The sequence below is a fragment of the Mirounga angustirostris genome, unplaced genomic scaffold, assembly GCF_029215605.1.
Source record: "Mirounga angustirostris isolate CCGP_5_RB_7025 unplaced genomic scaffold, mMirAng1.0.hap1 SCAF_16, whole genome shotgun sequence".
NCBI classification, from domain to species: domain Eukaryota; kingdom Metazoa; phylum Chordata; class Mammalia; order Carnivora; family Phocidae; genus Mirounga; species Mirounga angustirostris.
In genome coordinates this window covers 53817991-53830265 of record NW_026991724.1, presented here as the reverse complement: position 1 = coordinate 53830265, position 12275 = coordinate 53817991, and the positions used below count along the sequence as shown (strand labels likewise).

The window sequence follows — 12275 nt, the reverse complement described above, 5'->3', positions numbered from 1 at the left end:
TTCCATTTCCTTTTTTATTTTGCCTATCCTTTCAGAAGGTGAGCCTCGAAGAGCGGGGACCTGGTCTGACTGAAACAGGGCCCAGCTCAATGCAGATGCTGTGTTCCTGACACTGGATGGACAGATGGACGGATGGACGTCAAACCACACGCGTGTCCCCTCAGCAAGGAGCCAGCTCTTACCTTCAGGCCTCAATTGGGAGACACTCCCCACCTCCAAAAAGCCCTGCGGGACACCATGCCCCCTTCCCCTCTTGCTGCCCCTCTGGGCACCCACAGCCCTGGCCACCTGCGTGGGCACTGTCTGTGTCCATCTCCTCCCTCAAAGCCCAGGGCCCCTCCTCCCCCCCACCAGGCCTCTGTCCACCAAGCTCACCCACGTAATGGTCGATTTCCAACTGCTGGAAGATGAGGGGCTCCGTCCGGGGGTCCAGGGGGGGCGGGGGGGGCCGCAGCCAGCGGGCATCTATGGCCGTTGGGGAGAACTGCCCTGGGTTGGGGGGAAGGGGAGACAAGCAGGCTACATGGAGTCGTGGTCCACCCAGCCCAGCCCATGACCTCTCAGGTGGCATCTGATGTGCGAAAGGAAAGTCAGGTGGACGTGGTGCTCTGGATCCGGCAGGTAACTCAGGAGAGATTAGGGGGTCAAGGTCAGAGCAGGAGCTGCAGGCAACAAAGGTGGCATACTGGCACAGGGTCAGAGGTCAGCACTCTGTGGGGGCTCAGTGTGGGCCAGAGGCCAGAGGTTACAGGTGAGCTCTGTGGCTGACGTGGTTCCCAGGCAGGATGGGTGTGGGGGTGCAGGGGGTTCAGGCCTCACCATCCACTGCTCCGTCCAGGCCCGGCTGCAGCAGCTCCTCCTCCTGTTCCTGCAGCCTGTGTTCTGCCTCCATCTCCTCCATCAGCGCTAGCTCCTCCTCGAACTGGGATGGCTGACATGGCTCATCCTCATCCCAGAGGCCCCCACGGGCGCGCTTCGGGGGCACCCCAGGCCCTGGGCCTGGCCGCCGCTTGCCATCCATCCCGCTGGGCTAGTCAGGGCTGGGGGAGGGTTCCTGTCTTCTTCCTGGCCCCCCATGCACCCACCATGACCATGAGCCTTTTAATTCCCAGGAGTCGCACGACTCTCTACCCACAGGCTCACAGGGTGCTGGCACAGTCGCCATGCCAAATAATTATTGGTTACTATAATTACAGCCCACTCCCCACCTCAGTTTAACCCTTTCCTCACACACTCAAACCTTCCACATCCCTTTACCTGGCTGCTTGCCCTCCACCCACCACAGACTTGGTCCTTAGCACATCCCTTTCTTTCCCATAAACCTCTGTCTCTGATGCCGTCGCCCACCTGTCTCCCCACCTGCCCAGGCCTGAAACACAAATCTGATCTGGTCCCTTCCCAGCCCAAAACACTTCAGAGGCTTCCCATCTCCCTTCAAAACAAAACAAAACAAGAAGCCCTTTCTCTTTTGAAATCATTTCAAATTTGCAGAACTGCATACCCTTCACCCAGATTCCCCGAGTATCAATTTGTTGCCACACTGGTTTCATCAGCCCCTGTATGTAGTATGCACACGTCATTACGTTATTTTCCCAAGCCATTTGAGCTAGTTGCCTGTCAGATAGATACCATGCCCCTTGACCTCTGCATACTTTAGCATGTATTGCTGAAGGACAAGGACATTCTCTCTCTCTTCCTTTTTTTAAGTACGTTCCACACCCAACGTGGGGCTTGAACTCACAACCCTGAGATCAAGGGTCACATGCTCTACCAACTGAGACAGCCAGGCACCCCAAGGACATGCTCTCTTTTTAAAAATTTTATTTATTTGAGAGAAAGAAAGAGAGAGAAAGAGTGCGTGCACGAGCAGGGGGAGAGGCAGAGGGAGAGGGACGAGCAGACTCCCCGCTGAGTGGGGAGCCCAATGCAGGGCTTGATCCCAGGACCGCAAGATCATGACCTGAGCTGAAGGTAGACGCTTAACTGACTGAGCCACCAAGGCACCCCCTACTCAGGACATTCTTTTTTTTTTTTTAAAGATTTTATTTATTTATTTGACAGAGAGAGAGAGACACAGCGAGAGAGGGAACACAGGCAGGGGGAGTGGGAGAGGGAGAAGCAGGCTTCCTGCCGAGCAGGGAGCCCGATGCGGGGCTCGATCCCAGGACCCTGGGATCATGACCTGAGCCGAAGGCAGACGCTTAATGACTGAGCCACCCAGGCGCCCCCAGGACATTCTTTTAAACAAGCACAGTGTGATCAAATCCAGGACATTTAACAACTCAGTAACGACATAAACAAAGAGTCCATTTTCCAAAAAATGCCCTTTATAGTACTCTTCCCCATCCAGGATCCAAAGTAGCAAACACAACAAAAAACCAAAAGGAGGCTGCAATTTACACATTTATATGTTTTGTTGTTGTTGTATTTTTATAAATGTGACTTTTTAAATTTAAGTAATCTCTATGCCCAACGTGGGGCTCGAACGCACGACCCTGAGATCAAGAGTTGCGTGCTCTTCTGACTAAGCCTGTCAGGTGCCCCTGTTTATATGTTTTCTTAATTGCAACATATAAAAAATTATTTTGTGGCACGTTTTGACAAGATATGTTGCCACGGAAGTACATAACCTCTGGTAGGTTTGACAAAAGACCGTATTCAAATTAAGTCCATTCAGGTTGGTAACTTCACTCTGGTTCAGTAAGAGAATATTCTAAGAAAATACATCCTCAACTGTTTAAGGGTAAATAGCCATGATACATGCAAGCTATTTTGAAAAAAAGTTTTTGGGTGGCATATGTGTAGAGAGGAGAAAAACAAAGCTTGAGCACGTGCAAATCATAAAACAAAAAGACCATGCCTGCTGAAACATATGCCCTTCTTAACTGTGAAGACCACTTGGAAGTAGTTGTGATCTGTAACCTAGCGGGAGTTTCAAACCTGCTCTGTGTTCTGTGATACCTTGGAGGGGGCAGTTAGTGCCATCACAATGCATGGCACTTAGGAAACGAAAGAAGTACCTGTTTAAAAAAAAAAAAGGGGGGTGCCTGGGTGGCTCAGTCGGTTGAGTGTCTGCCTTCGGCTCGGGTCGTGATCCCGGGGTCCTGGGATCGAGCCCCACGTCGGGCTCCCTGCTCGGTGGGGAGTCTGCTTCTCCCTCTACCTCTACCTGCTGCTCCCCATGCTTGTGCTCTCTCTCTCTCTCTGTCAAATAAATAAATAAAAATTCTTAAAAAAAAAAAAAGCAGAGGGAGAAATGTTAAAACACGTAATCTGGGTAAAGGGTGTATACAGGTGTTCTTTGTATTATTATTCTTTTGATCTTCCCATAGTTTAAAATTATTTTTATTTTTTTTAAAGATTTTATTTATTCATTTGAGACACAGAGATACAGAGAGAGAGAGAGAAAGCATGAGCAGGGAGAGAGGCAGAGGGAGAGGGAGAAGCAGGCTCCTTGCTGAGCCAGGAGCCCAATGTGGGGCTTGATCCCAGGACCCTGGGATCATGACCTGAGCTGAAGGCAGACGCTTAACCATCTGAGCCACCCAGGCGCCCCTAAAATTATTTTAAAAAGAGAAAGAAGTTTTTAAAAAGTACACATCTCCTGGCATCCAGGCCTAGAGAGAGATTTACAGGAACCTAGGGCAGACTTCAGACCCAGCTGGGAGGGAGGGTGGGGAGGGGACAGGTCAGCTGCCCTGGGTTCCAGTGAACACCTCTGGATCCCATAACTGCCCCCACCCAACCCCATACCCAATCTCCCTTTGGTCCTTCTTGCAACCAACCTCTTGCCTTGAGGCTGCCACAGGAAACGCAACCCAAGACTACATTTCCCAGGGTGCACTGCTAGGGATGGTCACATCGTTATCTCATGGGAAGAATGACTGTGAGGTGTGCAACTTCCGGGACAGCCTTCAAAAGAAGCTTCCCTCGGGCGCCTGGGTGGCTCAGGTGGTTAAGCGACTGCCTTCGGCTCAGGTCATGATCCTGGAGTCCCGGGATCGAGTCCCACATCGGGCTCCCTGCTCAGCAAGGAGCCTGCTTCTCCCTCTGACCCTCCCCCCTCTCATGCTCTCTCTCTCTCATTCTCTCTCTCAAATAAATAAATAAAATCTTTAAAAAAAAAAAACAAAACAAAACCAGAAGACCTATTGGGGCGCCTGGGTGCTCAGTTGGTTGAGCGACTGCCTTCGGCTCAGGTCATGATCCTGGAGTCCCTGGATCGAGTCCCGCATCGGGCTCTCTGCTCGGCAGGGAGTCTGCTTCTCCCTCTGACCCTCCTCCCTCTCATGCTCTCTGTCCCTCATTCTCTCTGTCTCAAATAAATAAATAAAATCTTAGAAAAAGAAGCTTCCCTCTATAGCCTCTTCCCCCTTCTTGATGGCTGGAACATGGATATAGTGGTGGTGACCGACCTTGACCACGGGGACATGGACAACACTGCAGGGACTGCAGGGCTACAAGACGGAAGGAACCCAGGCCCCTCGACAACCTTCTGGGGCAGAGCTGCCTACCTTAGGGCAGTTGTGTGGAGAAACACACTTGTGTCTTGCCTGGGCCACTGTGCTGTAGGGTCTCTGTTACAGCAGCTCAGCCTAGACCTTAACAAATACAGCACAGAGAAATTCTGGACTGGGGATGTGTTGTTGCAAATGTCTGGGTTGGTAGCCACTGCAATACTCCTCAGCATTAGACAGGAGGCAGCTACTGACACGCAGGATGGACGAATCTCGAAAACATGCTGCATGGAAACAGCCAGACGCACAGTACACATCAGAGGAACGGGGAATGACTGCTCAGGGGCATGGGGTTTCCTTTGGGGGGGATGGAAACGTTCTGGAAGTAGACAGAGGTGGTGGATGCATAACACTGTGAACGTACTAAATGGTTAACCTCAGGCACCTAGGGGCGCCTGGGTGGCTCAGTCGTTAAGCGTCTGCCTTCGGCTCAGGTCGTGATCCCGGAGTCCTGGGAGTCCTGGAATCAAGCCCCGCATCGGGCTCCCCGTTTGGCGGGAAGCCTGCTTCACCCTCTCCCACTCCCCCTGCTTGTGTTCCCTCTCTCGCTGTCGCTCTCTGTCAAGAAATAAAATAAAATCTTAAAAAAAAAAAAAAAAAAGTGTGCCTTCAGCTCAGGTCATGATCTCAGGGTCCTGGGATTGAGCCCCGCGTCGGGCTCCTTGCTCAACGGGGGAGTCTGCTTCTCCCTCTCCCTCCGCCCCCAACCCCGTTCATGCTCTTTCTCTCAAATAAATAAATAAAATCTTTAATTTACCTACAACTGTCCACTTGAGAACATGTGCATTTCACTGTATGTAAATTCCACCTCAATGAAAACGTGAAAGCTGGAAGGCCACAATTCTGCATCTAGGGTTTATGCTAGAGATATACTATCACATATGAAAATCTGCATTTACGAGGTTATTTCCGGCAGCATTGTTTGCGATCACAAAAGACTGGAAACCACCTAAATGTCCTCCCCTGGGGGGCTGTTTAAATAAATTACATTAACTCTGTTCCATGGAATATTATGCAGCTGTATAAAGGAATGAGGAAGCGCTCTATGTACTGATGTGGAGGGCTCTCGAAGACCCATAGTTAGAGAAAGCGAGGTGTAGAATGTTGTACTTACTTACACTGTTACCTTCTTGTATTAAAAAAAAAAAGTCTAAAAAATGTTTGCCCTGATTCTTTCATTAGGAAACAAACCAAAGGACTGGGCTGCAAAACTACCTGTCGGGAATCTTCAAAAATGTCAACGTCATGAAAGGGGGGGGGCGGGAAGGGGCAGGAAACTTATTTTTTATTTTTTTAAGATTTCATTTATTTCTGGGGGGGGACAGAGGGAGAGGGAGAAGCATACTCCCCACTAAGCAGGGAACCCAACAGGGGGCTCGATCCCAGGACCCCAAGATCACGACCTGAGTCAAAGGCAGATGCTTAACCAACTCAACCACCCAGGCACCCCAAAGCATGTCTGTTCTCAATGCCTAATTCTGGAAAAATAGATAATAAACTGGTAACACTGGCTTCCCGGGGGAGGGGGGAGGGGGGACAGAACGGGACAGTTTTATTGAGATAGAATTCACATACCATATGACCCATGCGTTTCAGGTGTATAGTTCAATGGCTTTTAGTATATTCAGAGCTCATGTGACCATCACCATGGCCAATCTTAGAACCTTTTCATCACCCCAAAATGAAACCCCACACCACTTGGCCATCACCCCCACCCCACTTCTCCCAGTCCAAAGCAACCACTAATCTACTTTGTCTGTTGCTATGGATTTGCCCATTCTGGGCATTTCCTAGATGTGGAACCTTAGAATACGTGTCCATTGGTGTTTGGCTTCTTCCACTTAGGATAATGTGTTCAAGGTCTACCCATGACGCATCATGGGTCAGTGCTTCGTTCCTTTTCATGCCTGAATACTTTCTCACCACGTGGCTGTATCACGTTGTGTTTATCCTTTCGTCCGTCAGTGAACATCGGGGCTGTTTGCACCTTTTGCCTATTACGAGTAGCGCTGCTCTGACCGTGCATACAAGAGTTTTGTATGAGGAGGACTTGGAACAGACTCTCCTTTTGTGGCTTCTGAATGCGCACTGTGTCTACAGGAGGCTTATCTCACAGGAAGGAAAAAGCCTGGAGGCCTCTGCTCTAGCCTCGCAAGCAGCCAGAGAGACACACGGAGTTCTGAGCTGCAGGTAGGGACCTGGAGCGTGTGGTGGGAGGGACAGTCAGGCAAGGTAGCATGAGAAGGAAAGAGGCCCCTGTGTGTCCTCTCAGTTGCCCAGGCACAGGACAGCAGCTGGGGAAACATGTGATCTCTCCCTTTCTGGACCGTCCATTGGCAAAGAGACAACAATGCTGGGTGCACACCCCGCCCCCGCCCCCCGCCCCAGCGAAGACGCTGGTTTCTGGGACGCTCCCTCCCTCGGTGTTCTCATCCCATCTCTCCCAATCCCACCGCTTTCACTGCCACCTCTATGCTCACCAGGCTTCCCTTCCTGATTCTGGCCCAGACCGCTCCCCAGGGCCCCAGCCTGACAGAGGCAGCTGCTCACCATGAAGATGTCTGCTTAGGCATCCTGCACTCCAAAGCCAAGCCCCTCATCTCCCTGCAAACCTGCTCCTTGCACCTCCCAGTCTCCCCCAGTTCAGCAAAAGGCAGCTCCCATCAGGTCACCAACCTTGGAGTCACTCCAGCTTCTCTCTTCCCCTTAGACCACATGCTTGTTCCACCAGCAAATCTCATAGGCTCTACGAGACCTGAGTCTCACCACTTCCCAGCGCCTGCACGGATCCCAGCCTGGTCCCTCTGGCTAAGATTTTCTGCAACTTTCTTTTGTGCATTGCTTTTGGTCTGTCTCCCCCTGCTGGAAGACAAGCCACGAGCCCAGAGCGGGCAGGGATCTGGTTGGTTTTATCACCGGAGCGTTCCAGAGTCTGCCGCAGGGTCTGGTACACAGTAGGTGCTTAAGAACCATCTGTTGAATGAATGAAGGGCCTCCCCCCAGGGTGTCCCTCATTCCACCCTGCCCCCATCAGTGTATTCTTCACACAGCAGCCAGAGGGATCCTGTACGAATAGGTCAGATGATCCCATCCCTCCTCTGTCAGAACCTGCCCCTGGGTCCCATCTCATGCAGAGCTGAAGCAATGTCCGCAGGGTGGCCCACAGGACCCTGTGCAATCACCCCCTTCCTTTTTAGACACTATCTCCTGCCCTCTCCCTCTTGTTCATTTGGCTCCAGCCACTTGTTTCCTCTCTGTTCCTTAAGCATTCCAGGCTTGGTCCTACCTCAGGACCTTTGCACAGACTGTTCCCTCTGCTCTACCAAATACTCTTCCCCAGACGTTCCCATGGTCTCCCTCTCCTCCTTCAGGTTTTTGCTCAAATGTTACCTTCTCAGTGAGGCCTGTTTATTTATTTTTTTTTTAGACTTTTAAATAATCTCTACACCCAACGTGGGGCTCGAATTCACAACCCTGAGATCAAGAGTTGCATGCTCCACTGACTGAGCCAGTCAGGTGCCCCCAGTGAGTCCTGTCTAAAAGGACAATCTCCAGTGCCCCATGCTGATACTCTCCAACCCCTTTCTCTGCTTCCTTTTTCCAGATGGCACTTATCGCTGTGGGATGCACTGTATCAGTTCTTAGCGTTCTCAAAGCATGGTCCCGGACCTGCAGCTTGAGCTTCAGGTAGAAACTTGTTGGAATGCTCAGGGTCAGACCCCACAGAATCAAACCCTCTGGGGGTGCGGTCTCGTAATCTGGGGTAACAAGCCCTGCAGGGATTCCAAGGCCACTTGATTCTGAGAACCACTGCTTATTTATCTTGTTCAATGTCTGTCCCACAATGTGAATGAAAAACTGTGTGACCAAGATTTTGTCTTGTTTCCTGCTATGTCTCGTGCACCCTGAAGAGGGCCTGGGGCAGAGGATGTGCTCTATATATTAACATCTACCGAATGAAGAATGAAGGAACTCACAGAATCTTCACAAAAACTTCCAAGGTAAGCAAAAGTTACCCTCCAACACAATGACCAGAACCAAGGCCCAGAGGTGAAGCTACCTGCCAAGGTGGCACAGCTAGCTTGGAGGGTTCAAAGAGAGGCAGGCTCGCTCCAGAGCCCCACTGTTAACCAGCATCGCAGACTGCCAGCCTCCACGGGTGAACTGCTCTCTGTCCAACAGGGGGCACAGATTGGAGATGGATTCCTCTGCTTGCTCACCCCCTGTATCCTGGCTCACACACAAAAGTAACTATTCGCTCTTGCCCTCCAGGAAACTACACACTTTCCATGCTTTGGCCTTGTCCCTCCCGTGGGCCTCCCTGACTCCTGCTACCCTTGGGGCAGGCCAGGGACCATCTGGGCCTGTGTCTGACTCCCTCACCAGACAGAACCCCTTCAGGACAGGGCAGGGTCTGCCGCTTCTCTGGGTCCTCGACGTTGTCCAGCACAGGGCCTGGCTTTGGGAAGTGTTTGCTGGATGAGATCGCCCCTTTTTCCAGCCACTTAACTCCTCTGCATCCACAGAGACTCAGCTCCAGTTAAACTCTTCCAGGACACGCGGCAGCCCCTGGGGGCACCCACTGCACCCGGAACTGCTTCAGAATGTGAGCTCCTCAAAAACAGGGGTCAGGGTCTCGCTCAAGTTGGGGTCCCAGCATCACTCAGCACAGTGCCTGCAACACAAGCCACTTCGAGTTGTGTCAGTTTAGACTCCTCTCAAGTATCACCAACTCTACAAGTCTTCCCTGAGCCCCTTTCGCTTCTCTCGCCTCCCCAAGACTAGTGCTGCCTCGTACTGGTTCGTAGCACTCTGGATTGAGATCTCCTGTCCTCCCCTCAAGCAAACTGAATTATCATCGGCTTCCCAGTGCCCAGCAAAGGGGCTGCCATAAGAGCAGCTGACTGAAAGAAGGACTGAAGAGAAGAAAGAGCATTGCATGAGAAGGACACAGCGTTGCAAAGGCCGTCAGTGAGTAAGGAACCTCTCTAGGGGACAGGAGGCTTGGGTGGTGACATACAGCAAGGAGGGGGAGAGACAGGTAACCACAGGTTCCTGGCACGAGTGGGGCTATGAAGCTGAGAAGTTGACATCACTCTGCCCACTCACTGCCACCTCAGAGTGGCACCCCAAACCCGTTCCGCCTCAGCCTTCTCCATCCAACCTGTTGCTCAAACCACATATCCCAGCCATCTGAGCTCTTCTTCCTTACACCCTGCTGGCTCAAACTCCAAAGACAACCTGAGACTGACAGCACTGCAGTCTGAGCCACCTACTATCCCCTCTTGCCTCCTAACTGGCCTTCCTCTTTCCACTCTTGTTCCCACTACAATCCCATCTTCACTCAGCAGCCTGTCAATTTTTCAAAATGCAGGCGGGTCCTGTTGCTCTGATGCTCAAAACCTTTCATGGCTCCCTGGGGAAGCTAGAATAAAAGACAAACCCCACACCAACCTCTACAAGGATCGGGTTCCCAACATGTCTTCCAACGTCACCTGTTTTCTTGGATCCAGCTACAAACACACCAAACTTCTTCCTGCCTCAGGGCCTTTGCACTTGATGGTCTCTCTGTTCAGGCCTTTCTTTACACGGCCAACTTCTCTGTCAAATGTCACTTTCCCAGAGGGGCGATTTTTTATCACTCCAGCTAAAGAGGCTGTCTACCCTGTTTTATCTCACTTCGTATAATATATCAAACACCGAAAGTACTGCTTTATCATTATTACTTATCGCTTGTCTACGGTCTGTCTTCTCCCCAAGCAAGGACTTTCTCTGACTTGTTCGGGCTGTAGCCTTTGCTTCCAGAACAGTGCCTGGCACAGAGTACTCAATATTTAGTGAATAAAGGATGACACCATGCCCCCATGTGCACCAATTCAGTCCTCCAATGCGTCCGGGATCCCGTCGCCCCAAAGACCCTCCAGGGTGCATCCCCCAGCTCGCCCCGGGGGCCAGGCGCCCGGCACAAGCGCCCCCCGCACGTCGAGGGCCCCCCCAGACCCAGTCACCTTCCCGCGCGACCTGGCGCACGCTCCCACGACCACCGGCCCTTGCCCGTGTACCGCGCGCCCCAGAGCCAAAGGGATCCCTCCCGCCTCCTCGCCCCTCGCCCCCCTTCCTCAGGCCTCCATGCCCAGCTCCTCCATCCTCCTTCCCTGTCGGGCCGAATCCCTGCAATCGCCCTACTCCCCTTACTCACCCGCTTCAAACAGCGTTTCCCGCCACAGCCGACGCCGCCGTGAACCCTGACTCCGGCGCGCGCAGGCTCAGAGCCACCGGGCGCGGAGCTGGGCCACGCCCCTCCCGCCCAAGGAGGGCGAGACCACGCCCCACAGGGGCTCGGGGCCGCGCCCCTCCGTCGACTGGGGCTAGGCCACGCCCCATCTTTCCAAATTGGCAGGTGGCCTCTTTCCATTTCCTGTAAATTCTCGCCAAACCCCGCCCCGTCTTGAGGGAGTGCAACTCCTCCCAAGCCACGCCCCCTCCTTACGATACCTTCGCGGATTTCCACAATCTGCGCGCGCAGCTGCGCGGCCCGCCACCTGTCCTTCCGGCCCCGCCTCCCGCCCGCCGGGGCGGCGCGGCGCGCGACTCCTCTGCTTGCCCACGTGCTTTGTGCCGGAGGCTACGTCGGGAGGACTTCCTGGCTGCTGTCCTGCTGGCCACCCGACGTCTTCCCTCCCCGTGGAGGGGAGGTCTGGTCGGCCTCCTGTCTCACGGCCTCAGTTTCCCCATCCGTGAACTAGACTCCGCGCAGGGCGGCTACACCTGGGGGCGCCAGGCGGACTGCTTGGAATGGGACGACGGCTTGTAACTAGTCACTTCCGTCACCCCCCCCCCAACTCGCTCTAAAACACACCTTTCAGTACCCAGCCCATCCCTCCAAGCAACACCCCCTTCACCCTTAGCCAGGGCTGTGCATCCTGCTCACAGCGGTGACCGCTCAGGGCCTGGCCCAGGCGGAGGAGGAACTAAGAGAATTCCACAGCCCGACCTGACTCTGAATTCACCTGAGCCGCTCACCTTCCAGACTTGGCATGTGCCCTTCCCTCAATTTGGGGGCCACGCCCCCTCGTCTTGCTTTAGATCCCAGATGGGTCAGGATATCCTGTGTGAGGACTTCCCTGCCTTCTACCTCTAGGTCCCACACAGCTGCGTGCTGCCCCCCATTAAAGCCCCTATTCTCTCACCTTCTAGCTGGCCCCTACCATCCCCGCACTGCCAGCCCTGCCTGGTAGCCACCTCTGAGGATTTTTATCTTGTTCTCCCATGTGTCCAGTGCCTAAAATTATGTTTGCCACATAATAAGTGCCCCATATGTATTTGTTGGATGAATAACATCTGCATCCCCACAAGGGCCAGCACAGTTCCTAGCCCACAAGCGGCTTCAGCAAGTATTTTTTGCCTAGTGAAAGCCCTGGTCCCTCCATCCACTGAAATTCCCTTTGTCCTTCAATAGGCTCCAACTCACCTTGTACATGGAGAGGACACCAAGGCTGTCAGCCTCTCCTGCAATGCCCCCCCACCCCCTTGCAGAGCCCAGTCACATCACCCTGAACCTTCCACCAGCCTAGTAAAGGTTCGGGGGGCTGGTGTCAATAAAGACCCTAACAGGGCGCCTGCGTGGCTCAGTTGGATAAGCGACTGCCTTCGGCTCAGGTCATGATCCTGGAGTCCCGGGATTGAGTCCCGCATCGGGCTCCCTGCTCGGCAGGGAGTCTGCTTCTCCCTCTCCCGCTACCCCCTCTTGTGCTCTTT

General features: G+C 53.1%; 1 protein-coding gene across 4 annotated transcripts in view; it reads right to left on the bottom strand.

Annotated features, from left to right (window-relative positions):
* POLD1 (DNA polymerase delta 1, catalytic subunit) overlaps window positions 1-12238 on the bottom strand; it is a 26616-nt gene extending 14378 nt beyond the window's left edge. For all 4 annotated transcript variants that reach the window (XR_008507356.2, XR_010408286.1, XM_064581742.1 and 1 more), the window contains exons 1-3: window positions 10717-12238; window positions 820-1065; window positions 376-489 (exon numbers count right to left, since the gene is read on the bottom strand). Coding sequence is in view for 2 of the 4 variants with exons in the window: in XM_064581742.1 (XP_064437812.1) it covers window positions 376-489; window positions 820-1021 (316 nt within the window). In the remaining 2 variants the exon portion in view is untranslated. The remainder of the gene's footprint in view (window positions 1-375; window positions 490-819; window positions 1066-10716) is intronic.
* Window positions 12239-12275: the final 37 nt, after the last annotated feature.